This window comes from Barbatula barbatula (assembly GCF_947034865.1).
Source record: "Barbatula barbatula genome assembly, chromosome: 18".
In the NCBI taxonomy this organism is placed as follows: Eukaryota; Metazoa; Chordata; class Actinopteri; order Cypriniformes; family Nemacheilidae; genus Barbatula; species Barbatula barbatula.
In genome coordinates this window covers 22,046,917-22,074,675 of record NC_136781.1, presented here as the reverse complement: position 1 = coordinate 22,074,675, position 27,759 = coordinate 22,046,917, and the positions used below count along the sequence as shown (strand labels likewise).

The following is a 27,759-nucleotide window of genomic DNA, read 5'->3' as shown; positions in this document are numbered from 1 at the left end:
GTCTGTGTTGTGTCTGTGTTGTGTCTGTGTTGTGTGTGTTGTGCTGGTTGTTGCTCTTCTGTCGTGACAGGACTTGACGTATCTGGCCGCCAGGTTTGAGCTGATGGGCTTTTCTCCCAGTATGTATGAGATCTTGTCCTGTTGTTGGAACTGGTTGAAGTCTTTGTGGAAGTTTGTGAACTGGGGGAAGAATGTTTCTCTGATGTCCGTATAGTTTGGACACGAGGTTAAGAAGTGCAGCTCTGTTTCCACTTGTCTCTGTGTGCAGTGTGGACACAGTCGCTCTTCTCTTGGAGTCCATGTCTGTCTGTGTCGGCCCGTCTCCACAGTGAGCTTGTGTTCACTGAGTCTGTACATGGTCAACACTTTTCTTAGTTTAGGGTCTGATACGCTTTTGAGGTATTCTGCCGCTTTATATTCTCTGTTTAATGACCGATAGCATTCAAGTTTACTTTGCTGAGCTGTTGCTTCTGTCCAGTGTTTGAGATATTTTTCTTTTTGTGTTTTTATCATTTGGTTAATTCTGGCTGGAGTTTGGGGTTCAGTTAGACACGTTTGGGGTTTTAGAGTTAGTTCTGAGATCAGTTGGATGAGACAACTTTTCTCTGGGTTCAGCTCCTGGTGACGTAAGGTTTTGTGATGGAGTGATTCTGTATCGCTGTTCTTAAGGTGGTTATAGAATTTAATCGCTCTTTTTTGTATTTGAATTATTAGAGGATATAGTCCTAATTCTGCTCTGCAGGCGTTGTTTGGGGTTTTGCGTTGTACCCGTAGAATGTTTTTACACATTTCTGTTTGCAGAGTCTCAGTTGGGTGTTTGTCCCATTTGGTGAACTCTTGGTTGGTGAGGGGACCCCAAACCTCACATCCATAAAGTGCTATTGGTTCTATAACGGATTGGATTATTTTAAGCCAAATTCCAGCTGGGATGTGGATTTTTATATTCCTTTTGATAGCGTAAAAAGCTCTTCGTGCCTTGTCTCTCAGGTCGTTCACTGCCTTGTTTAAGTTTCCGGTGTTACTGATGTTTATACCGAGATATGTGTAGTTTTGGGTTTGCTCTAAAGGCACGTTGTTGAGTTTAAAGTTGTGATGTTGGTTTTGTCGACTATGCCTTTTCTGGAATATCATAACTTTGGTCTTTTTAAGGTTCACTCTCTCTCTCTCTCTCTCTCTCTCTCTGTCTCTCTTCTCTCAATGTCTCATTGGCTGAATGACCCCCTCAAGGTCACCAAATGTCTTTGTGGTGTGCTAACCTAAAGGTAACAGCGCTGGAGGAGGGATCAATGTGACATCGGGTAATGAAGGATTACAAAGGGAGTGGAAAAAGATTCTGGTATTTACTTCACATTAACAGAGATCACACCTCCGTCAGTTCTGTATTATATTTAGGGTTTCTAGTAGTAAAAAAGCTAACTGACTTTCTTTAGCTTGCATTTTATTTGACATGTACGAAAGTACAATATAATCAGTATACTGCATACTGAAAGTTGTCGTTTTTTCTTAATGCGCTAATACATTTTAAAATGAAGTTCTAATCCTTAGGTTCAGGAACAAACGGCAGCACCTTGTTACCGTTTCCTTGTTTCTCGGGTGTTTCTGTTTTGCTGAGTGTTCTGTCATGTTTTATAGTTCATGCTTTTGTTTTGACCATGTTTTGGATTAATAAACTTAAACTCACCTTTATTACACACCTGTCCTCCAATGATCTACTGTAGATGATTTGATTCTACACCGCCCCCGCCACACACACATCATCATCAGTGGTCACTCGAAACGAGTATGACTGTCCTTTCTTTTGGTCTTCTTGTGGGACTTTGACCAGGATGTTAAGGTGATTTTGTTTAAAGTGGGGAGACAGTCACCACACCATCCTTGACAGAAGGGGGTCAGAATCCAGTGGCATGGGTCCAAGTCGACCCTTTTCTGTTCAGCCTTCATCCGCCTTCCCAGCAGTTGTGACGCTCTGTAAGGCCAGCCATCATCCTCTGCCTTTACCGCCGTTGTGGTCTTGGTTAGATTGCTTTTGTCGGGAAACCTCTCCCTTGAGCTTACCGGCATGTGTGAAAAATAGTTTACAGATCTTAGACTGCAAGAGCCAAAAAAATTAAATTAAGAAGCAAGATGTGTGTTATGTAGGCAATGGTGTGTGGAGCCTGTGAGTAGTGTCATTAGGTTCTGACTGTGTTCAGATGTCCAGCTGGTTCACAGGCTGTGAAGTTCAGTTGTGAGTTCTGTTCTTCAGCCAGATCTCAGTCAGGTGTGATGTGCCCGCAGCAGTATTTGTTTTTGGGATGGCACTGACACCTTCACAGGAGCCAAGAGTCAAGGGCATCACCAGAAAATAAAAACAAGCATTAGAGAATGATGCTACAGTAACCAGTGACATCATGATATCAGCTATAGGAGGAACCTTGAGTTCACAGTTTGAGAAAAGAGAATTAGTATCGAGTGAACTGCTGTAAATATCCATCATTAAATTGTTCTTTTGTTACTTCCATGTCATGGCGTGATGCTCATGGTATCAGTGGGGAAAGTCTTCTTCTGGACAACAACAGAATCATATACAGTCAGTGTGCATTGCTCTTTAAACAAATATGAACACAGCTCAATACCATAGTCATCATTTCTGAATGAGCAAAACTTTGAAGAAAAATGTTCTTACCAAAACGATCCATTGAAGCAACTGCTTGTGATACATCAATATAAACATGTGAAATAAAATGAGTTCTGCAGATGAACGCTCGTGTGATGATGAAAGAACGTCAGTATGTTCCTTTATCTGCAGGTAAGCGGGAATGTTTCCGCAGATCAAATAATAAAGTAGGGTTATATGAATAATCAAGATTAGAAAGTTTAAAACTTACCAGCTCAACTTATGAATATGAATAACTAACTAACTAATAACTTAATATTCAATAAGCTCAGTAGTCTTTCCTGATTTGCTGACAGACAGTAAAAAGCAGATAGGAAATCAAATTGATTAAACGTGGCCATCACTTTTGTCCACTACTATATATCATTTGTAAATAAAGTATAATGACTATTTCCCACATAAACAGATGTGTCCTTTTGTCCAGTGTTTGAATTATTTTATTCCCTCGTCTCTGGTGTGTCTCGTGGCTGTGGTGAGCACAGTAAGGGTCTGTCATGAGGGGGGCCGGTAAGGTCACAAGTTCAGACCCATCTATGATACACACACTATAGTGTACATGAGAAATCACTTCAGAGATATAAAAGGTTTCGGTGTTTCTTGTGAGCCATGCAGCAAACAGAAGGCGTGTGAAAGAGCGTCAGTCTCGCCACACCAGCACCATCCATCAGTTCTGAACATCTTTATCAGAGGCTGTAAATGGAGAGAGAAGCTCACCTGAGAGACTCTTTTTTACATGGGTGGATAACTCTTATTGATTCTTTCTCCTGTAGGTTGTGGCGCTGGGGAAGAACAGTCGGGGTTACCATTATATTATTGCCAATCTGGTGAGTTTCAGCACTTCTTTACTGCTTAACAGAAAAAAATGTATCTTAAAAAAAATCTTCAATGTTGTCATATAATACCGTATACTGTCTTTAATCTTTCCCTTTTTTTTTATTGTGATGTATATAAAGCTGCTTCGCAACAGTAAAATATAAATGAAACTAAATGGAATTCATTTTCATGTCTAGCATGTATAGAGAATGAAAAGGATTATATAACATCATATACTGTAGCAAAGGCTTGTTGTTGTCGTTGTAAGTGCTTTGTTCAAGGGCATAATGGGGATAAGAGACTATTACTACTAGATATTGCTCAGGTCAAGATGCATAAACACATACACACAACCACACAACCACACCTCCGCTCGTGTGTCATCACTCTTACCAATGAACCATTTAGTGCAAGTAACAAAAACACAAAACCTTATTGCAACAATGATAATATCAGCGAGGTTTTGACCTCCATCTTCTTCCACAGGGCTTCACCAACATCAGTCTGGATAAAGTGTTTCTGGGTGGAGCAAACATTAGTGGCTTTCAGATCATCAATCCTGACAACCCTGTTGTACAACAGTTTCTCCAACGCTGGGACCGTCTGGATGAAAGAGAGTTTCCAGAAGCTAGAAACACACCTCTGAAGGTAAAACTGCTAAATGACTAAATGTAAATGTAAAACATTCATTACGATCATAAAAAAACCCGTCATAGGGTGAAAAGTGCAGCTTTCGACTGGACTTTATCATGTTGGTTTATGGTGGTTTAGTGCTGTTGCTCTGGAATATAAAGTAGCTGTAAAAGGCCTTTCTGAAGAAACTAGTGAATGTAGTTTAGGTGGTCCTGCTGAAGACACCGGTGAACATCACTCACATTATGTGTATGCTGTTGTGTGAGATCTGCCTCCTCTTGGTTTCTTCATGGTTTTGTTTGTTTTCTTCAGTCTTCTGTTCTTCGACTTTCGTTCTTTGTTTTATTTCTCTTTTTCACCCTCCTGCAACAGTCAATATATTGACATTCAGTCCAAGGTGCTGCCGAGGCCTGAGCTCAATTTACATCTAATTAAAGAATGATCATGAGAGGAATAGATTTTAGCCGGCTTTAATTACATTTTGCTTGTGGACGGGTGGGTCACGCTTCTATCAAACTGGTGAGCAGGTCAAGATAGACTTGAAGGGTTTACAAGCACTTCACAGCGGTTCTCAATGAAGCATCTTATAAAACATGTCCTCGCCATTAATCAACAGATAAAAGTTACAGTTTGCTTAAACAACAAAAAGTCAGTTTAAGATGGTGAAATATGACATGCATTTTTAGATTGTCAAACATTTGCTTCATATAAAAACGCTGTGTTTTTAATAAAGTCATTTCCATCATCGCAGTAGTGAGAGTCATTCTTACTTGACATGAAAGTAGTTTTAATTCTTTAGATTTTAGGATAAAAACAGACCTTTCATGAAATTCTCCAAACTGGCTTGTTCAAAATCACACGCACACATTTCTTAAAAGTAAAAGTCTTCAGTCAGTATTTTACATTGTGACTGAAGAATGTGGAATAATCTTTTTTTACATGACAGTACTTTTGTTTCATTGACTGAGTTTTCTCGCCGTAAGCGCTTTGAAGAAATACAAATAAGAATGAAACAGCAGTGCTCACGGCAAAATTAACGGATGCCAGCTTGTTCTCTTCTCTCGTTTGAAACGGTTTGTAATTACAGATTGCACCGTGAACAACAATGGCAGCAAAAGAGGCACAGAACTAAACATTTTACATATCTCTGTAATTAGAAACCTGCTTAACACTCTTTACATAGCAAGTAACAATGAACAGGCCACATCCCTGAAGTGTGTCGTCCATTGTTGCGTTTGCCAGCTATGATTACATGTGTTAATGCATCGCAATTATCTTTCATTATGTGCATCAACACGCGCTGGCAGATCTGACAGAGTGCAGCTTATTTTAACCCTCGTCAAAGTGTTTACTTACAGATAATGTGTTTGCTCTGACAAACAACAGTTCATGTGAGGTGTCTAACCAGTGGCTGTGGTTATGTACAGTATACCTCAGCGCTATCCTACGACGCCATCCTGGTCATTGCAGAGGCTTTCCGCTACCTGCGACGCCAGCGAGTAGACGTGTCCAGACGGGGCAGTGCCGGGGATTGCCTGGCGAACCCTGCGGTCCCTTGGAGTCAAGGCATTGACATTGAAAGAGCTCTGAAAATGGTGAGACCGATTCTCTGCGTTTTTTTTTTAGATTGTCAGAAACAGCTTTGCTGCCAAATTACGCCTACGTTACACTTCATTTGTTATACGCCAACGTGTTCTATTACATTCCAGAGTTTCGAAGGGCTTTTTTGCTTTGTGTTTGGCAGGTCCAGGTGCTGGGCATGACTGGAAATATCCAGTTTGACAGCTTTGGCCGCAGATCAAACTACACTATTGACGTTTATGAAATGAAAACAGGGGGGCCGAGAAAAGTAAGTCAGTTGCAAATCCATTTGTTGGGAAACTCATTAAGGTCAGTGTGAGAATTCAGAGCGGACTTCAGCCCTTTATCCACACATCTTTATTCTTTCCCAAGACTAATGACTGTCATAAACTGCATTTCTATTACCTAGGTCCATTGATATTTTTTGCCTGCTGCAACATACTGTATAGTCAAACACTCTCTACAGTAGAGAAGATTGTTACCCAACATCTGTGAAGGTATATAGCAGCATTGCAGTTATATCTAGCATAGATGAGACTAGTTTCAGCAGAGGTCAGACGGGTTCAGCGGGGGGGCATTGACAGTGTCATGTCACCAGCAGTGACATACAGCACTGTGTCTGAGCCTCTGCAGTGTCACTTCAGTAATGTCTCATGCTACGCTAACCGTTCTGACACGTGCAACACAAACGCTAAGCACTTCATAACGCATATCATCAAAGAAAGACGCTTGTGATAGAAACACAGGGCTACTGCAATACTACTGCAGATCTGAGAGTGTCTTCAATACCCTGGAAAATTCCACCATAAGCACTGTTAGTGTAAGGGTTGTAAAGATGCCTCCTGCTCCATAATAACGCCAATGTTTTCCCTTTGCAGATCGGATACTGGAACGAGTTTGAGCGCTTTGTAAATATTATGGATCTGCAGTTCAGCAACGATTCCTCCTCAGTGGAAAACCGAACAATTGTGGTCACTACTATTATGGTACACGCTCCACGATGTTTTAAACGTGTCGCATATTCTGCCCATCAGGGTCATGGTGTTGACTCCTAGATTGATACATTCTGTCCTGGGCGGGCAGAAGTACGTTTCTTTTGTGTTGCTTTCCATCCACTCATTACACGTTGAAACAGTCGAACGCCAAAGAAACCCGGCAGATGAGTGTTTCAACTGTATCAGTGTGGGTGTCAAAGCATTTTAAGTTTCCATAAATCAGTGGCCTGTCGTAGCAGTGACATCACAATAACGGCATTATAGGTATGATTACATTGACATCATCAAAGTAGACATACAGTGCATACGTAGGTAAGAGCCACCTCCACTCATCAAGTAAATGGTGAACGACACATGGATTAAAGCAGCACGCTAATGCTAATGTTAATGCTCATGCTAGCAGCAGCAAAGAAGGGTTCGATGGTTTGCCTCTGGCAATGTGAAATAACATTTGTTTCTGGCCGGGTTTGGTCCCCTCTCAGATCTGTTTTTCATTGACCGGTGGACTGTTCCGTACTGACGTATCACATCATCTCCGGCTGGTTACTGAATTAGCTTCAGCGTTCAATTGGCCAAGCGATTGCACGTCTCTGAGAAATTCCGATCGATGCTCACCGTGTTAAACAACAATCGCTTGTAATTCTTTTGTCTGGCAGAAAGCGCAGTTCAGTCTTTGAAATCACTTTGAATGCGAGAGATTAAAGCAAACATCTGCCGGTTATTCCGTCACTGGATGTAGCAGCTAATTCAGGAGGGAAACAATCGCAGAGAGAATGAGGTGAGAGGATACATTCAGCACAGAACAAACAAACCATCGCTAACCCTCCGACACTTTAATTGTGTCTGATTCTAATGGGATACGCTGTGTCTCAGCGAGAAGCCATGTTGTTTGGTAATAATGATGTGCTTAAAAAAAGCAAGCCGCTGCCACAACCTTTCGAATGGGGAGAGAAGAATAAAACAAGCTTGCTCAATTGTCTTTTTTTATTCAGTGTGTTACCATAGGACGTTTTGCTTTAGTTGTCTAGCTGAGAAGACCAGCATACAAATTTTCTTCTTTGCTGGTGAAATGCAAAGCAATGACTGTTGACCAGCTAACCCATTTAGACTGTTTAAACCAGCCTGAAACAATTTGTGCCTGTCTTTTCAGCTGATGTTCAATGTTTTTTTGTTTTCTTTAATGATAAAGGCTTCTGGTACATATTATCCCACATAGCAACATGCTTGTCCAAAACTGAATCGACTCCACTGCCATTTACTTCATGAGATGGATTCCTTCTCACTTCACTTGTTGTCTTCCTCACCTCTCACCCTCAACCCATCTCAGATCACAACACCTGCATGCATGTGTGATAGAGAGAGAGAGAATCAAATCTACTTTGATCCATTTCCAGGGCTGCTTGGTGGTGTTGGTCTTTGTTTATACCTGTTGTCCTTCATGTCAGGGGATCCAATTACAAGTGGCAATACAAATATAATAGGAATAAACATGCACGAGACTTAACAGAACATTTATCAAAAAACCTGAGTTCAACATTCCGTGATAAATGGATGCGTGGGTTGGAAATTTTCCACAGGCCAGGACAAAATTCTTGAGTAGGGTACCCATTTGTCCAAGACCCAAAATGTACACCTCACGGACCCTCGTGAGACATCATCCCCCAACGACAGCCTAAACACAGGTGTACGATACAGGAAAATACCAGAGTTGAAGGCAAGACTCAGACCAAGATTAGACTCCTCGAGACTCTTTGTAATTGTGAAGCCTATATACCAACTAGTGGCTGACGTAATTCTACCATATCACTGAGACCAAGGTCATGTTTACTGTATAATATCAGGTTAAGATGGCAGTCTGTCCCAGCTGAACCTTTGTGATTGCATCACCCAAGACAAATGTTTAAACCAGCTGCATTTGAAGGGATTGAGCTCACTGGCAAACCAATCTGACCAACCACGGCCACATGTGGATCCATTTCTCACAATCCTTTATCTTTTCTCTTGTATCAGTTCCAGTTTGCTAGATCACACGTGTGAAAGAACGGGTGGGTGGATGGGTAGAGTTTGACTGCGTAATATCCCAGCATGCCTGCATGCCTGTGACTGATAAGCTGTCGGTGGGCTCCGGTGCCTGTGACACCAAACAATGAACACAAGAAATAAAGATGACAATAAATGAGCGTGTGTTTGATTAACAGGAGGCGCCGTACGTGATGTACAAGAAAAACCACATGCATCTGGAAGGCAATGACAAGTATGAAGGCTACTGTGTCGATTTAGCTTCTGAGATTGCCAAACATGTGGGGATTAAGTACAGACTGTCTATAGTCATGGATGGAAAATATGGCGCCCGTGACCCTGAAACCAAGAATTGGAACGGGATGGTGGGTGAACTCGTCTATGGGGTGAGTACTGGATGTTTTGAACTCTTTTACACCTGCTGAACTTTGTGTAAATGATAAAGTGAGGAGCAAAGACGAAAAAAGCTGTTCCTTCAGCGCTGAGATTGACTGGAAATGTCTCGCTGTTGTTCAAGTATAACTAAAGCCAGACGGTGCTGGTGGCGAGATTGTGTTTTAAAAATGTTCCTTCCCAGCATGCAGCGCTTTGATTCATGGCTGTGCTGTTGGATCTCAAAGGCACTTTTCACAGTGTGCCCAGGCAGCGCGCATTTTTGGATTTGTCAAAGCGCTCCCCTGCTATTAATGGAGGAGAACCCAGTGAAATCACTTTCAATTCCCCGGCCCGACATTCAAGACGGAAGACCGTATACAAAATGCATGAGGGTTAGGCTACCTCTTCTGTTCAATTTCCTTATCATCAGCCAGAGAGATTGCCTGGTTTTGATGTGCTAACGTTGGAAATTAGGCTCAAGTTATTTTCCGATTGAAAAAAATGAGAAATGCGGCAGGTGGAGATAAAATGAAAAAATATCGGCATCGAGAAACCATCTAGCAGCACAATGGTGGCTGGCCGCGTTCAAGCTCAAACAATCAGGGCAAATGTTTCCGACCAACAGTAGACCTTTGACAGATATATTCATTCCGGTTTGTGTGTCTCTCACAGAAATTCCGTCCTACTGAGAACCTTCAATGTTTAAGATAAAGCCATTTTGAATTTTTTAAGCAAAGAACACATCATTTTATTATTTTATTATTGTTGGCCCACAATGTTTTTATGGTATGATGCCCTTTTGCAGCTAACACAGCATCAATTCATCTTGGGAATGACAGATTGTGTACAGCCACCAGAGGGATTTTCAAACGTTCCTCTTGTTGTGCAGAAACAATTTGTTGTGTGGATTGCAATATTTGATGTCCAGCTGAGCCATTTCTTTGCTGATTCAACCATATTCAGTCTGAAAGCGTTGCATTAACTGTGTTTAAGTTACAGCTTAGCCTGGTTTGACTTGGTAAAGGGCGACCAAGTTACAACCTACACACTACTAAATATTTAGCTGAAGCTTAACTAATATTTACAGAAACCTCCGATCGAACCTAACTATTGAAATCATATAGCACAGACTATAAGATCTGACATTTACACTCACTTATCTGTATTCAAAAAGATTCACATTATGCGAATACTAGTGGCTTATCCTCATAAGCCCGTTATTAGGATTTTATTAGGTTTTATTGTTTTTTTATTATTTGACAAACAATGAAAGAAAAATTCAAAAATCATGTTTTTTTATTTTGCATTCTAATGAATATCAATCAAACTGCAGTTGGTTTGTTTTGATTTAAGCCGTAATAACTCAGTTTGATGTATTTTTTACGAGTTATTTTGCCAACACATTTAAACACAATAAAACATCTAATTTTGTAATCAAAATCTTCATTTGGTTATTACTCCATATGATTTTAAAAGATAGTTTATTTGGTGAAACTTTACAATATTTTTAAACAAAATTTTAGATTTCATCAGTATGAGATTTAATGGACACCTGTTTTTACTGTTATTATGTGAGGTAATGGAATCAAGTATAAACTGAAATACACAGCATTTTATCACAACTTTTTTCACACAAATTGGGGGAAAAACAAGGGGGCTGTTGGATTAAAAGAAGTAAAGGTCAAATTTTGTGACTACGTATAACTTTACAGAGAGCTTACAAACTACCAACCACCAACTACAAATGTACAAATGTAGCTGATACGATAATCACATGGTGACAGCAATACCATAATCATCTTCTCACGTTATCTGTTGACTCGTCCGACAGTAACAACAGCTTTACTAAAGATTGACAGTATATGATTCTCCTCTTATGCAGCAGATGAAATGCTCTCACGTTCACAGATTTATTTTGCGTTACGTGTCACAAGCAGTGAATGAATCTCCTCTGGGACATCCATTTCACTGTTGTCATATTAACTGCCTGATAAGAAATAATTATTCCACCCTGAAATAATACAGCTGATCACATGACTTTATTTATCTAGCGTTCAGTTGTGGAGTTTGGAGGAATAATTCTGCCTGGCTGATAAATCGCGTCTGCTCGACTCTTAATTAGCTATTTATATGCAAATGATGATATGATTTATTGAGACAGTACACCGGAGTTCCATTCACTACAACCACAAGATAAAAGGATATTATTATTTGTAAAGGCGCGTTTCCGTGACCTCATACTACCTGATTGCATAACTAATGTCCTCCTTGTTGAGGACACACGCCGGATAAAATCTTTCGCTTGCTTTCTTTTGATTCCCTCACGCTGGAGTGCCTCTGCTCTGAGGATTATGGGAAGCGCCCACGTCAGCGTCGTGTCTGTGTGAGTCTATCAGAGCCCATGGCCTAGTGAACACCAATGTGCATGCGGTGAACCACATTCAGTTCCCAGCTCAAGGTCCTTCTCTCATCCCTGGACCTTCCTGTATCCTCCTGTCGCTAACAGTGCCCCTAAAATATAAAAAATATAGTTTCACAAAACTGCCCAGTTTATCAAGATATAAAGAAAATGTTAATGAAATGGTTCGGTCCGACTTTCCCGACAGAATCAGAGACGTTCTGATAAAAAAAATGTGTCATGTGCTTACAATTAAACTCTCGGGGGCGCTGCATTTGAATACATGTTAGATGGCTGTAACTCAGACAGTTTCTGCATCTCTCATGTTAATCTTCAGCAGTATTGTAGAATAGTATTGTACCCTTGAAATATCCGCAGAGTCTTTAGTTTGATCACAATTACGAAAGACAGATACAGCTGGACTATTATTTCTGAAAACACACGGAACTAAAGCACGTGCGCACCCATTGCCAACAAAACACAGACGTATGACTCAGTTTGACTTACCTCATGCAGTTCATGTCCGGCATCTCATCTTTTTAACCATCTGCAAATCCAGCGTTATATCCACCCTTTATATAACGTCCATCACTGAAATGCAGTGAACATACAAACACAGCTGAACTTAGCGAACACAGTGGTCTCTCTCTCTTGTTACAACTGGTTGCTGTGTGCACATACTCCTCCCTCTCTCCCTGGTTGATGCGTGGGCGTGCTCTTTCTTAAAATAGGGGACTAAGAAAAGTTGTTAAAAGCCCAGTTGTGTTCTTCCGAGCAAGCAGAACTCTGTGCACTAACACGTTTAACTCATGTCTCTGTTTCCAGAGAGCAGATATAGCCGTAGCACCCTTGACCATCACACTGGTGAGAGAGGAGGTCATCGACTTCTCCAAACCCTTCATGAGTCTGGGCATCTCCATCATGATCAAGAAACCTCAGAAGTCCAAGCCAGGTGTCTTCTCATTCCTGGATCCTCTAGCTTACGAGATCTGGATGTGCATCGTGTTTGCCTACATTGGTGTCAGTGTGGTCCTCTTCCTCGTCAGCCGCTTTAGCCCCTATGAGTGGCATTTGGATGAGAGTGATGAAGCCAAAGACCCCCAGACCCCTCCAGACCCGCCTAATGACTTTGGGATTTTTAACAGCCTGTGGTTCTCTCTCGGGGCCTTCATGCAGCAGGGCTGTGATATCTCGCCAAGGTTGGTGGACTCCTTCCTTATCCATTTGTCTGCCTGTCCTTCTTATGTGTGCTTTATTCATGATTCATTATGTTTGCAAGCAATTTATTCAATTTATTCCTGCAACGTTTTGCTTAAGGGTTCCACTTTAGGGTCCCTTTATTCAATCAGATGTTTTTTGCATGGAGTACCCTAACATTCACAGAAATTTTCAATGACTGCCATGACAAATATGAGAGTCTAAAAACTTGCCTGATCATGAAAATGAATAGAATCACAATCCTGTGGGAATCCTGTGTTAAATAACATGGTCATCGTTCAGTGCCAGTAGAATGATATCAGCATAAATGACTGTAATAGAGACAAGGAATATATTTCAAATTGATAAGTATTTCACATGTGAATGGTTAGATGGCGGTGTGAATATGTTCGTGTGTACAAGATTAGCTCAGCAACTTGTTCTCTTTCATCTGTGTTATGAATTTCTCATTTACCTGATTCAGTTATTGTTCAAGAAGACCTGCTCAGTGAGAGATGGATGATTACTCACATTGTTCCTTCATTTACCAGCGGGAAGTTGATTAAAAGTGACTTCATTGTGCTGCCAGTCGCTCATATTCCTCATATACTGCTGTCTGTCAAATGTGAATTCAATAAAAAAAGATCATCATAAAGAGAAGACATCACAAATGTGTCTGTAGCATCAAACAGATGGAGATGTGTTGAGTGTATAGCAGCGGAGCTCTTGTGTTTTTCATGGTTTACTCCATCTGTACACTGACAGAAAAAAGATAAAAACTCTTCCTTTTGCCTAAAGTTCATTTTTTGTGCATTTACAGGTATCTCTATACCTTTGATATTGATATACAGGGTACCTTTGAGGTCCATTATTGTACCCTAAAGACCCAGTTAAATGTTTTCCACCCCTATCATTTAACAGGTACACAATAGGTCCCTAGAATACAATAATGCACCCGAAAAGGTTCAACATTTTATGTGTTGTATAACTGTAAAGGCACAAAAAGGAACCTTTAAGGGTAGACCACCCCACAAATAATTTCTTCTGACAGTGTACATGGCTGCATTGCTGCAGGTCAGTGTTTTCAATGACGTGTTTTTATTTCAATCTAAAATTCAATAATTATATTACAGAAGTCCACAAGAGATTCTGCTTCCTGTTTGCATTCATTGTTTCATATTTCATGAGGTCATAGGGGTCGACTGTAAATGCATTTTTCCCTGCGGCGAGAACCCTTTAGAGGAAAGAAAACACACACAACATTCTATATGTTGATTCTGAATCAATATAACGTACATACAGACATGAGTTCATGTGAGATTTCATCAATAGGTGTTGAAATGAAATCAGAAATGAAAACCTCAAACTATACCATACACTGTTGTTCACTACATGAAAGCACATTTCGTGTGTCCATCAGGTCCTTATCGGGCAGAATAGTGGGAGGCGTCTGGTGGTTCTTCACCCTCATCATCATCTCGTCCTACACGGCTAACCTGGCTGCTTTCCTGACAGTGGAGAGGATGGTTTCTCCCATCGAGAGCGCAGAAGATCTCGCCAAACAAACAGAGATCGCATATGGAACCCTGGACTCGGGATCCACCAAAGAGTTCTTTAGGGTGAGTCTCCTCGTGGGTTCATGACCGTTCAGGCTTGTATGAAGACAGTCTGCTCTGAAGTCACGGTTGCTTAGAAGGATGAAGATGAAGTCATTTAAGTAATGCAGATGATGCTGTAGGCGTTGTATATAAGCTTGAGTTAGCCTGAGCTGTCAGATGGGCGTCTCTGAAGTCTAATGAGATCTCACAGAGTTCAGCTCAGCAAATATAATTGCTTGCTTTACCTGGGCCTGCAATTTGCGTCCAATGAAAAAAGGCTCAGAGGGTCAAATAGTGCACTCCCAAAACATTCAGAATAACGTCCATGAGCACATGAAGACTGACATGCCCATTAGAGCTGAAATCATTCTTTATACATTTTTCGCTTTGCATCCATTATGATGTACGTTTACTGCGCGTCAAGCGTTTGATGTCATTCAAGTTTTGCACGACGACATGCGAGGGGTTTTGGGCTCTCTAATATTCTTCATAATGAGTGTCCTAGTTCCACATCTGAAATGACACATGTTAAAACCGGGACTTAAATTAAAACCACAGAGGCCTGACAAGAAGAAAAAACTCCAGATTAATGAGGCTCTGAGATCTGTTTTAGATCTGTTTTCAGGAAACACATTCCAGTTTAATTATGAGCATATGGCACAAAACAGCTGGAAGTTTCAATTCAACCACAACATTTGGAGAAATAAATATGTCATCGTCTTTGACACAACCTCAGAGTCTGTGTTACTTACTTTATTGCACATCTGTAAGACAATCCAAAACACATGATTTCAATTTCCGATAATAAATCATCAGAAATCAGAATCATAGAGAGATTTATTATCAAGTGTGCTTGGACACACAATGAATATGTCTAAGTGACAAAAGCTTCCAGTGCACATACAGGTTGAAAAAGTGACAAGGCACAGGTAACAAAACCTAACAATAAACATGTGAAAGACTATACACATTTGACAAAAAGGACAACAGGCAGTATATTGTATGTACAAATGATACTGTATCAATAACATATGTATAATAAATATGAGTATCTATAGTTGTGTATTGCACAGTAGAACATTTAACTGTTCACGAGGTAGATTGCCTGAGGGAAGAAACCGTTCCTATGTCTGGCTGTTTTGGTGCTCAGTGCTCTGCAGCAGTTCAAAGAGAAAGTGCAGAGAGAAAGTGTGAGAGGTGTGCGGGGTCCAGAGAAAAGAAAATGTGCGGGGTGTGATGGGTCCAGAGAGAAAGTGTGCGGGCTGTGATGGGTCCAGAGAGAAAGTATGCAGGGTGTGAGGGTTCCAGAGAGAAAGTGTGCGGGCTGTGATGGGTCCAGAGAGAAAGTATGCAGGGTGTGAGGGTTCCAGAGAGAAAGTGTGCGGGCTGTGATGGGTCCAGAGAGAAAGTATGCAGGGTGTGAGGGTTCCAGAGAGAAAGTGGGAGGGGAGTGAGGGGTCCAGAGAAAAAAATGTGTGGCGTGTGAGGGGTCCAGAGAGAAAGTGTGCGGCGTGTGATGGGTCCAGAGAGAAAGTGTGAGGGATCCAGAGAGAAAGTGTGCGGGGTCGAGAGAGAAAGTGTGAGGGGTGTTATGGGTCCAGAGAGAAAGTGTGAGGGATCCAGAGAGGAAGGGTTAGGGATCCAGAGAGAAAGTGTGATGGGTCCACAGAGAAAGTGTGAGGGGTCCAGAGAGAAAGTGTGCAGGGTCCAGAGAGAAAGTGTGAGGGGTGTGGGGGGTCTAGAGAGAAAGTGTGAGGGGTCCAGAGAGAAAGTGTGCAGGGTCCGGAGAGAAAGTGTGAGGGGTGTGAGGGGTCCAGAGAGAAAGTGTGCGTGCTGTGATGGGTCCAGAGAGAAAGTGTGCAGGGTGTGAGGGTTCCAGAGAGAAAGTGTGCAGGGTCCGGAGAGAAAGTGTGAGGGGTGTGAGGGGTCCAGAGAGAAAGTGTGCGTGCTGTGATGGGTCCAGAGAGAAAGTGTGCGTGCTGTGATGGGTCCAGAGAGAAAGTGTGCAGGGTGTGAGGGTTCCAGAGAGAAAGTGTGCGGGCTGTGATGGGTCCAGAGAGAAAGTATGCAGGGTGTGAGGGTTCCAGAGAGAAGTGGGAGGGGAGTGAGGGGTCCAGAGAAAAAAAATTGTGGTGTGTGAGGGGTCCAGAGAGAAAGTGTGCGGCGTGTGATGGGTCCAGAGAGAAAGTGTGCAGGGTCCAGAGAGAAAGTGTGAGGGGTGTGCGGGGTCCAGAGAGAAAGTGTGAGGGGTGTTATGGGTCCAGAGAGAAAGTGTGAGGGATCCAGAGAGAAAGTGTGCGGGGTCCACAGAGAAAGTGTGCGGGGTCCAGAGAGAAAGTGTGCAGGGTCCAGAGAGAAAGTGTGAGGGGTGTTCGGGGTCCAGAGAGAAAGTGTGTGGGGTCCAGAGAAAATATTATGCGGGGTCCAGAGAGAAAGTGTGAGGGATCCAGAGAAAGTGTGCGGGGTCCAGAGAGAAATTGTGAGGGATCCAGAGAGAAAGTGTGCGGGGTACAGAGAGAAAGTGTGCAGGGTGTTATGGGTCTAGAGAGAAAGTGTGGGGTCCAGAGAAAAAAATGTGTGGGGTGTGAGGGGTCCAGAGAGAAAGTGTGTGGGTCCAGAGAGAAAGTGTGAGGGGTGTGCGGGGTCCAGAGAAAAAAATGTGTGGGGTGTGAGGAGTCCAGAGAGAAACTCTGCGGGGTGTGATGGGTCCAGAGAGAAAGTGTGAGGGGTGTGCAGGGTCCAAAGAGAAAGTGTGCGGGTCCAGAGAGAAAGTGTGAGGGGTGTGCGGGGTCCAGAGAAAAAAATGTGTGGGGTGTGATGGGTCCAGAGAGAAAGTGTGCAGGGTGTGAGGGGTCCAGAGAGAAAGTGTGCAGGGTGTGAGGGGTCCAGAGAGAAAGTGTGCAGGGGTGTGAGGGGTCCAGAGAAAAAAATGTGTGGGGTGTGAGGAGTCCAGACAGAAAGTGTGCGGATCCAGAGAGAAAGAGTGAGGGGTGTGCGGGGTCCAGAGAAAAAAATGTGTGGGGTGTGATGGGTCCAGAGAGAAAGTGTGCAGGGTGTGAGGGGTCCAGAGAGAAAGTGTGCAGGGTGTGAGGGGTCCAGAGAGAAAGTGTGCAGGGTGTGAGGGGTCCAGAGAGAAAGTGTGCAGGGGTGTGGGGGGTCCAGAGAGAAACTCTGCGGGGTGTGATGGGTCCAGAGAAAAAAATGTGTGGGGTGTGAGGAGTCCAGAGAGAAAGTGTGCGGATCCAGAGAGAAAGAGTGAGGGGTGTGCGGGGTCCAGAGAAAAAAATGTGTGGGGTGTGATGGGTCCAGAGAGAAAGTGTGCAGGGTGTGAGGGGTCCAGAGAGAAAGTGTGGAGGGTGTGAGGGGTCCAGAGAGAAAGTGTGCAGGGTGTGAGGGGTCCAGAGAGAAAGTGTGCAGGGGTGTGAGGGGTCCAGAGAGAAAGTGTGCAGAGTGTGAGGAGTCCAGAGAGAAACTGTGCGGGGTGTGATGGGTCCAGAGAGAAAGTGTGAGGGGTGTGCGGGGTCCAAAGAAAAAAATGTGTGTGGTGTGATGGGTCCAGAGAGAAAGTGTGCAGGGTCCAGAGAGAAAGTGTGAGGGGTGTACGGGGTCCAGAGAAAAAAATGTGTGAGGTGTGAGGAGTCCAGAGAGAAAGTGTGCAGGGTGTGAGGGGTCCAGAGAGAAAGTGTGCGGGGTCCAGAGAAAAAAAATTGTGGGGTGTGAGGAGTCCAGAGAAAAAATGTGCGGGGTCCAAAGAAAAAAATGTGTGGGGTGTGAGGGGTCCAGAGAGAAAGTGTGGAGGGTGTGAGGGGTCCAGAGAGAAAGTGTGCAGGGTGTGAGGGGTCCAGAGAGAAAGTGTGCAGGGGTGTGAGGGGTCAAGAGAGAAAGTGTGCAGAGTGTGAGGAGTCCAGAGAGAAACTCTGCGGGGTGTGATGGGTCCAGAGAGAAAGTGTGAGGGGTGTGCGGGGTCCAAAGAAAAAAATGTGTGTGGTGTGATGGGTCCAGAGAGAAAGTGTGCAGGGTCTAGAGAGAAACTCTGCGGGGTGTGATGGGTCCAGAGAGAAAGTGTGAGGGGTGTACGGGGTCCAGAGAAAAAAATGTGTGAGGTGTGAGGAGTCCAGAGAGAAAGTGTGCAGGGTGTGAGGGGTCCAGAGAGAAAGTGTGCGGGGTGTGAGGGGTCCAGAGAGAAAGTGTGCAGGGTGTGAGGGGTCCAGAGAGAAAGTGTGATGGGTGTGAGGGGTCCAGAGAGAAAGTGTGCAGGGTGTGAGGGGTCCAGAGAGAAAGTGTGCAGGGTGTGAGGGGTCCAGAGAGAAAGTGTGCGGGGTGTGAGGGGTCCAGAGAGAAAGTGTGCAGGGTTTGAGGAGTCCAGAGAGAAACTGTGCGGGGTGTGATGGTCCAGAGAGAAAGTGTGAGGGGTGTGCGGGGTCCAAAGAAAAAAATGTGTGGGGTGTGTCCAGAGAGAAAGTGTGCAGGGTGTGATGGGTCCAGAGAGAAAGTGTGCAGGGTGTGATGGGTCCAGAGAGAAAGTGTGCAGGGTGTGAGGGGTCCAGAGAGAACGTGTGCAGGGTGTGCGGATTCCAGAGAGAAACTGTACGGGGTGGGATGGGTCCAGAGAGAAAGTGTGAGGGGTGTGCGGGGTCCAAAGAAAAAAATGTGTGTGGTGTGATGGGTCCAGAGAGAAAGTGTGAAGGGTGTGCGGAGTCCAGAGAGAAAGTTTGCAGGGTGTGCGGGGTCCAGAGAGAAAGTGTGCGGGGTCCAGAGAAAAAAAATTGTGGGGTGTGAGGAGTCCAGAGAAAAAATGTGCGGGGTCCAAAGAAAAAAATGTGTGGGGTGTGATGGGTCCAGAGAGAAAGTGTGAGGGGTGTGCGGGGTCCAAAGAAAAAAAATGTGTGGGGTGTGATGGGTCCAGAGATAAAGTGTGCAGGGTGTGAGGGGTCCAGAGAGAAAGTGTGCAGGGTGTGAGGAGTCCAGAGAGAAACTGTGCGGGGTGTGATGGGTCCAGAGAGAAAGTGTGAGGGTTGTGCAGGGTCCAGAGAAAGAAATGTGTGGGGTGTGATGGGTCCAGAGAGAAAGTGTGCAGGGTGTGAGGGGTCCAGAGAGAAACTGTGCGGGGTGTGATGGGTCCAGAGAGAAAGTTTGAGGGGTGTGCGGGGTCCAGAGAAAGAAATGTGTGGGGTGTGATGGGTCCAGAGAGAAAGTGTGCAGGGTTTGAGGGGTCCAGAGAGAAACTGTGCGGGATGTGAGGGGTCCAGAGAGAAAGTGTGAGGGGTGTGCGGGGTCCAAAGAAAAAAATGTGTGGGGTGTGATGGGTCCAGAGAGAAAGTGTGCAGGGTGTGAGGGGTCCAGAGAGAAAGTGTGAGGGGTGTGATGGGTCCAGAGAGAAAGTGTGAGGGGTGTGCGGGGTCCAGAGAGAAAGTGTGAGGGGTCCAGAGAAAAAAATGTGTGCGGTGTGAGGAGTCCAGAGAGAAAGTTTGCAGGGTGTGAGGGGTGTGATGGGTCCAGAGAGAAAGTGTGAGGGGTCCAGAGAAAAAAATGTGTGCGGTGTGAGGAGTCCAGAGAGAAAGTTTGCAGGGTGTGAGGGGTCCAGAGAGAAAGTATGAGGGGTGTGCGGGGTCCAAAGGAAAGAATGTGTGGGGTGTGATGGGTCCAGAGAGAAAGTGTGCGGGGTCCAGAGAGAAAGTGTGAGGGGTCCAGAGAAAAAAATGTGTGCGGTGTGATGGGTCCAGAGAGAAAGTGTGAGGGGTGTGCGGGGTCCAGAGAGAAAGTGTGAGGGGTCCAGAGAAAAAAATGTGTGCGGTGTGAGGAGTCCAGAGAGAAAGTTTGCAGGGTGTGAGGGGTGTGATGGGTCCAGAGAGAAAGTGTGAGGGGTCCAGAGAAAAAAATGTGTGCGGTGTGAGGAGTCCAGAGAGAAAGTTTGCAGGGTGTGAGGGGTCCAGAGAGAAAGTATGAGGGGTGTGCGGGGTCCAAAGGAAAGAATGTGTGGGGTGTGATGGGTCCAGAGAGAAAGTGTGCGGGGTCCAGAGAGAAAGTGTGAGGGGTCCAGAGAAAAAAATGTGTGCGGTGTGCGGGGTCCAGAGAGAAAGTGTGCGGGGTCCAGAGAGAAACTGTGCGGGGTGTGAGGGGTCCAGAGAGAAAGTGTGCGGGGTCCAGAGAAAAAAATGTGTGGGGTGTGAGGAGTCCAGAGAGAAAGTGTGAGGGGTGTGCGGGGTCCAAAGAAAAAAATGTGTGGGGTGTGATGGGTCCAGAGAGAAAGTGTGCGGGGTGTGCGGGGTCCAAAGAAAAAAATGTGTGCGGGGTCCAGAGAGAAAGTGTGCGGGGTCCAGAGAGAAAGTGTGCAGGGTGTGAGGGGTCCAGAGAAAAAAATGTGTGGGGTGTGAGGAGTCCAGAGAGAAAGTGTGAGGGGTGTGCGGGGTCCAAAGAAAAAAATGTGTGGGGTGTGATGGGTCCAGAGAGAAAGTGTGCAGGGTGTGAGGGGTCCAGAGAGAAAGTGTGAGGGGTTTGCGGGGTCCAGAGAGAACGTGTGAGGGGTCCAGAGAGAAAGTGTGAGGGGTGTGCGGGGTCCAGAGAGAAAGTGTGAGGGGTCCAGAGAATAAAATGTGTGCGGTGTGAGGAGTCCAGAGAGAAAGTTTGCAGGGTGTGAGGGGTCCAGAGAGAAAGTGTGCGGGGTGTGATGGGTCCAGAGAGAAAGTGTGAGGGGTCCAGAGAAAAAAATGTGTGCGGTGTGAGGAGTCCAGAGAGAAAGTGTGAGGGGTGTGCGGGGTCCAGAGAGAAAGTGTGAGGGGTCCAGAGAAAAAAATGTGTGCGGTGTGAGGAGTCCAGAGAGAAAGTTTGCAGGGTTTTAGGGGTCCAGAGAGAAAGTGTGAGGGGTGTGCGGGGTCCAAAGGAAAGAATGTGTGGGGTGTGATGGGTCCAGAGAGAAAGTGTGCAGGATCCAGAGAGAAAGTGTGAGGGGTCCAGAGAGAAACTGTGTGGTGTGATGGGTCCAGAGAGAAAGTGTGCAGGGTCCAGAGAGAAAGTGTGAGGGGTGTACGGGGTCCAGAGAAAAAAATGTGTGAGGTGTGAGGAGTCCAGAGAGAAAGTGTGCAGGGTGTGAGGGGTCCAGAGAGAAAGTGTGCGGGGTCCAGAGAAAAAAAATTGTGGGGTGTGAGGAGTCCAGAGAAAAAATGTGCGGGGTCCAAAGAAAAAAATGTGTGGGGTGTGAGGGGTCCAGAGAGAAAGTGTGGAGGGTGTGAGGGGTCCAGAGAGAAAGTGTGCAGGGTGTGAGGGGTCCAGAGAGAAAGTGTGCAGGGGTGTGAGGGGTCAAGAGAGAAAGTGTGCAGAGTGTGAGGAGTCCAGAGAGAAACTCTGCGGGGTGTGATGGGTCCAGAGAGAAAGTGTGAGGGGTGTGCGGGGTCCAAAGAAAAAAATGTGTGTGGTGTGATGGGTCCAGAGAGAAAGTGTGCAGGGTCTAGAGAGAAACTCTGCGGGGTGTGATGGGTCCAGAGAGAAAGTGTGAGGGGTGTACGGGGTCCAGAGAAAAAAATGTGTGAGGTGTGAGGAGTCCAGAGAGAAAGTGTGCAGGGTGTGAGGGGTCCAGAGAGAAAGTGTGCGGGGTGTGAGGGGTCCAGAGAGAAAGTGTGCAGGGTGTGAGGGGTCCAGAGAGAAAGTGTGATGGGTGTGAGGGGTCCAGAGAGAAAGTGTGCAGGGTGTGAGGGGTCCAGAGAGAAAGTGTGCAGGGTGTGAGGGGTCCAGAGAGAAAGTGTGCGGGGTGTGAGGGGTCCAGAGAGAAAGTGTGCAGGGTTTGAGGAGTCCAGAGAGAAACTGTGCGGGGTGTGATGGTCCAGAGAGAAAGTGTGAGGGGTGTGCGGGGTCCAAAGAAAAAAATGTGTGGGGTGTGTCCAGAGAGAAAGTGTGCAGGGTGTGATGGGTCCAGAGAGAAAGTGTGCAGGGTGTGATGGGTCCAGAGAGAAAGTGTGCAGGGTGTGAGGGGTCCAGAGAGAACGTGTGCAGGGTGTGCGGATTCCAGAGAGAAACTGTACGGGGTGGGATGGGTCCAGAGAGAAAGTGTGAGGGGTGTGCGGGGTCCAAAGAAAAAAATGTGTGTGGTGTGATGGGTCCAGAGAGAAAGTGTGAAGGGTGTGCGGAGTCCAGAGAGAAAGTTTGCAGGGTGTGCGGGGTCCAGAGAGAAAGTGTGCGGGGTCCAGAGAAAAAAAATTGTGGGGTGTGAGGAGTCCAGAGAAAAAATGTGCGGGGTCCAAAGAAAAAAATGTGTGGGGTGTGATGGGTCCAGAGAGAAAGTGTGAGGGGTGTGCGGGGTCCAAAGAAAAAAAATGTGTGGGGTGTGATGGGTCCAGAGATAAAGTGTGCAGGGTGTGAGGGGTCCAGAGAGAAAGTGTGCAGGGTGTGAGGAGTCCAGAGAGAAACTGTGCGGGGTGTGATGGGTCCAGAGAGAAAGTGTGAGGGTTGTGCAGGGTCCAGAGAAAGAAATGTGTGGGGTGTGATGGGTCCAGAGAGAAAGTGTGCAGGGTGTGAGGGGTCCAGAGAGAAACTGTGCGGGGTGTGATGGGTCCAGAGAGAAAGTTTGAGGGGTGTGCGGGGTCCAGAGAAAGAAATGTGTGGGGTGTGATGGGTCCAGAGAGAAAGTGTGCAGGGTTTGAGGGGTCCAGAGAGAAACTGTGCGGGATGTGAGGGGTCCAGAGAGAAAGTGTGAGGGGTGTGCGGGGTCCAAAGAAAAAAATGTGTGGGGTGTGATGGGTCCAGAGAGAAAGTGTGCAGGGTGTGAGGGGTCCAGAGAGAAAGTGTGAGGGGTGTGATGGGTCCAGAGAGAAAGTGTGAGGGGTGTGCGGGGTCCAGAGAGAAAGTGTGAGGGGTCCAGAGAAAAAAATGTGTGCGGTGTGAGGAGTCCAGAGAGAAAGTTTGCAGGGTGTGAGGGGTGTGATGGGTCCAGAGAGAAAGTGTGAGGGGTCCAGAGAAAAAAATGTGTGCGGTGTGAGGAGTCCAGAGAGAAAGTTTGCAGGGTGTGAGGGGTCCAGAGAGAAAGTATGAGGGGTGTGCGGGGTCCAAAGGAAAGAATGTGTGGGGTGTGATGGGTCCAGAGAGAAAGTGTGCGGGGTCCAGAGAGAAAGTGTGAGGGGTCCAGAGAAAAAAATGTGTGCGGTGTGATGGGTCCAGAGAGAAAGTGTGAGGGGTGTGCGGGGTCCAGAGAGAAAGTGTGAGGGGTCCAGAGAAAAAAATGTGTGCGGTGTGAGGAGTCCAGAGAGAAAGTTTGCAGGGTGTGAGGGGTGTGATGGGTCCAGAGAGAAAGTGTGAGGGGTCCAGAGAAAAAAATGTGTGCGGTGTGAGGAGTCCAGAGAGAAAGTTTGCAGGGTGTGAGGGGTCCAGAGAGAAAGTATGAGGGGTGTGCGGGGTCCAAAGGAAAGAATGTGTGGGGTGTGATGGGTCCAGAGAGAAAGTGTGCGGGGTCCAGAGAGAAAGTGTGAGGGGTCCAGAGAAAAAAATGTGTGCGGTGTGCGGGGTCCAGAGAGAAAGTGTGCGGGGTCCAGAGAGAAACTGTGCGGGGTGTGAGGGGTCCAGAGAGAAAGTGTGCGGGGTCCAGAGAAAAAAATGTGTGGGGTGTGAGGAGTCCAGAGAGAAAGTGTGAGGGGTGTGCGGGGTCCAAAGAAAAAAATGTGTGGGGTGTGATGGGTCCAGAGAGAAAGTGTGCGGGGTGTGCGGGGTCCAAAGAAAAAAATGTGTGCGGGGTCCAGAGAGAAAGTGTGCGGGGTCCAGAGAGAAAGTGTGCAGGGTGTGAGGGGTCCAGAGAAAAAAATGTGTGGGGTGTGAGGAGTCCAGAGAGAAAGTGTGAGGGGTGTGCGGGGTCCAAAGAAAAAAATGTGTGGGGTGTGATGGGTCCAGAGAGAAAGTGTGCAGGGTGTGAGGGGTCCAGAGAGAAAGTGTGAGGGGTTTGCGGGGTCCAGAGAGAACGTGTGAGGGGTCCAGAGAGAAAGTGTGAGGGGTGTGCGGGGTCCAGAGAGAAAGTGTGAGGGGTCCAGAGAATAAAATGTGTGCGGTGTGAGGAGTCCAGAGAGAAAGTTTGCAGGGTGTGAGGGGTCCAGAGAGAAAGTGTGCGGGGTGTGATGGGTCCAGAGAGAAAGTGTGAGGGGTCCAGAGAAAAAAATGTGTGCGGTGTGAGGAGTCCAGAGAGAAAGTGTGAGGGGTGTGCGGGGTCCAGAGAGAAAGTGTGAGGGGTCCAGAGAAAAAAATGTGTGCGGTGTGAGGAGTCCAGAGAGAAAGTTTGCAGGGTTTTAGGGGTCCAGAGAGAAAGTGTGAGGGGTGTGCGGGGTCCAAAGGAAAGAATGTGTGGGGTGTGATGGGTCCAGAGAGAAAGTGTGCAGGATCCAGAGAGAAAGTGTGAGGGGTCCAGAGAGAAACTGTGTGGGGTGTGCGGGGTCCAGAGAGAAAGTGTGCGGAGTCCAGAGAGAAACTGTGTGGGGTGTGAGGGGTCCAGAGAGAAAGTGTGCGGGGTCCAGAGAGAAACTGTGTGGGGTGTGAGGAGTCCAGAGAGAAAGTGTGCGGGGTCCAAAGAAAAAAATGTGTGGGGTGTGCGGGGTCCAGAGAGAAAGTGTGCGGGGTCCAGAGAGAAAGTGTGCAGGGTGTGAGGAGTCCAGAGAGAAAGTGTGCGGGGTCCAGAGAGAAAGTGTGCAGGGTGTGAGGGGTCCAGAGAGAAAGTGTGCGGGGTCCAGAGAGAAAGTGTGCAGGGTGTGAGGGGTCCAGAGAGAAAGTGTGAGGGGTCCAGAGAAAAAAATGTGTGGGGTGTGAGGAGTCCAGAGAGAAAGTGTGCAGGGTGTGAGGGGTCCAGAGAGAAAGTGTGAGGGGTGTGCGGGGTCCAGAGAGAAAGTGTGAGGGGTCCAGAGAGAAAGTGTGAGGGGTGTGCGGGGTCCAGAGAGAAAGTGTGAGGGGTCCAGAGAAAAAAATGTGTGCGGTGTGAGGAGTCCAGAGAGAAAGTTTGCAGGGTGTGAGGGGTCCAGAGAGAAAGTGTGAGGGGTCCAGAGAAAAAAATGTTTGCGGTGTGAGGAGTCCAGAGAGAAAGTTTGCAGGGTGTGAGGGGTCCAGAGAGAAAGTGTGAGGGGTCCAGAGAAAAAAATGTGTGCGGTGTGAGGAGTCCAGAGAGAAAGTTTGCAGGGTGTGAGGGGTCCAGAGAGAAAGTGTGAGGGGTCCAGAGAAAAAAATGTTTGCGGTGTGCGGGGTCCAGAGAGAAAGTGTGCGGGGTCCAGAGAGAAAGTGTGCAGGGTGTGAGGGGTCCAGAGAGAAAGTGTGCAGGGTGTGAGGGGTCCAGAGAGAAAGTGTGCGGGGTCCAGAGAAAAAAATGTGTGGGGTGTGAGGAGTCCAGAGAGAAAGTGTGAGGAGTGGGCTGGGTCCAGAGTGGTTTTGCAAGCTCTTTTACTCACTCTGGATGAGTAATGTACCACACTAAAAAAAATCTGAATCCAATGTAATTATTATTATTATTATTCTGAGAATAAACATTTCCACTTGCCTCATAAACTACATTAAATAATATCAGATAAAATATATTTTTCATCAAAATGTTGAAATGTTTTCTTTTACAGTGTAGACACATCAACAGCCGCTGGAGGATTAGTTACAAATTGTACCAGCTCAATCTCTGTGTCAAACTCTTTTGAATACAGGAATGGACATAATAAACAGAAGATGAGTTTAAGATGACAGAACTGATGTGACATTCTGATCCGAAGAATATCAATCACTGAATCATCATTCATCCAAAATTATATAGATCAGTCCAAACACAACCGTAACACGCATTGTTGAAATGAAAACATTAGCTGAATGAACGTTATTTATACAGACAACCACAAAGTACATTCAGTGCTGCAAAGACAAAAATATACAAATGTTTTTCACCTCAGTGATGTGCTGTGATGACCTGTGGAACAATAAAGTCAAATGTGATGTGATGATATACCCTGTGTGGAGAGGTCAGCAGCTAAAACCACACATATGAAGTTAAATGAAAGATCATTCAAGTCAAAATGAAAGATCATTCAAGTCAAGTCAGCTTTATTTATATAGCTCTTTTTACAATTTTCATTGTAACAAAGCAGCTGTACAAGAAAGCATTGACTATAAGCAAAAGATATAAGGTTATGGAAGTCAAAACACAGATCAAATATCAGAAACACTTTAAATTCCTATGTGCATTGTTAATTAAATAAGACTATCAAATTCTAGCAGCCCCCCCGGCCAGGCAAACAGTGCAAAACAGTATGAAAACGGTGGCAAGGAACCCAAAACTCCATTGGAAACCAGGCCTAACCAGGGGATTCCAGTTCCCCCCTGACAAAAGCTGCTGCCTTTGCACAAGCTCGACAGTGCGCGCACAACAAGACAAAATAAAAATAAAGTTTGATTTAAGGTTATCATTAATAATCGAATAGCGGCTGAAGTTTTGTAGAGTAGCCACGTCCTTCGTCCAGCTCTATCATCACAGCATTTGTCAGGTCTGGGTACGGATTGCGCCCTGCAACGGTAACCTTGGACTGCATCCTGCCCGCTCTAGTAACCTTGGAACAATGAGATCAACTCAGTCCAACCAGTCTTCTTTGACCCAGAGAGATTTTTCAGGACTTTCATTTCTAGTGTGAGGAGTTTCTGAATCACAATGGATTATCAGTATACATTGTGCTTTAGTGCTGCAGTTATTGATTATTTTAGTAATCGAGTATTCTACCAGTTAGCCCCAAATTTTCCCCTTAGATATATTTTTCTGTTGTTTATTCTGCAGCGTCTTCAGTGACACGTCTTACAGAACACGTCCTGAGTATAGCTGGCTGTGCATAAGTAATAATGGTCCGTTGGGAAGCACAGTGCTCCAGGTGTACTGTAGTTAAATGGATTAAATGAAGCTTCGAGGCAAATTATATTTTGTTTTCGAATTACTCAAGTTAAGTAATTAATGCGGGGTGTGCTTTTATAGATTTTAAAAAAAATTGTGCTTTTATTGTGCTTTTATAGATTTTGTGCTATTGTGCTTTTATAGATTTTACACAGATGCATGTTTATTAACTGACCACTATAGATATTCTACTTCAAAATGTAATATTTATCTTATACTTAACACTGAACAGGTTTATCATATACTGTCTGATAACTTTATATAATAATAGCATCACAAACCTCCCACATAGACGCCACCGACAGAAGAGCGTGCGAGGTGGCCATACTCCGAGTGGAATGTGCCCTAACTAGCAGAGTTAAAGGTATTCCACGCACCTCATAAGCTAAAGAAATTACCTCTACAATCCATTTACTAATGGTCTGCTTAGAGGTCTTGACCTCTGTTTCAAGGTCCAAAACAGACCAACAGTTGGTCAGATTTTCGCCATAAAGAAGACCTACGTACATATTCTTCTAACGCCCTGACAGGGCATGACAAATGTAACCTTCGGTGATCCGTAGGATGAAAAGCCTGAAGAACTAAGGTCCTGGCCACATTCCTAGGTACCTTAGGGACACATC

General features: G+C 45.5%; 1 protein-coding gene across 1 annotated transcript in view; it reads left to right on the top strand.

The window, feature by feature from the left end:
* gria3b (glutamate receptor, ionotropic, AMPA 3b) overlaps positions 1 to 27,759 on the top strand; it is a gene marked incomplete at its 5' end in the record, with an annotated part of 92,609 nt that overhangs the window by 51,152 nt on the left and 13,698 nt on the right. The window contains 8 exons of the mRNA XM_079480300.1: positions 3,427 to 3,480; positions 3,956 to 4,117; positions 5,530 to 5,697; positions 5,847 to 5,951; positions 6,562 to 6,669; positions 8,877 to 9,083; positions 12,296 to 12,669; positions 14,088 to 14,286. Of these exons, the coding sequence (XP_079336426.1) occupies positions 3,427 to 3,480; positions 3,956 to 4,117; positions 5,530 to 5,697; positions 5,847 to 5,951; positions 6,562 to 6,669; positions 8,877 to 9,083; positions 12,296 to 12,669; positions 14,088 to 14,286 (1,377 nt within the window). The remainder of the gene's footprint in view (positions 1 to 3,426; positions 3,481 to 3,955; positions 4,118 to 5,529; positions 5,698 to 5,846; positions 5,952 to 6,561; positions 6,670 to 8,876; positions 9,084 to 12,295; positions 12,670 to 14,087; positions 14,287 to 27,759) is intronic.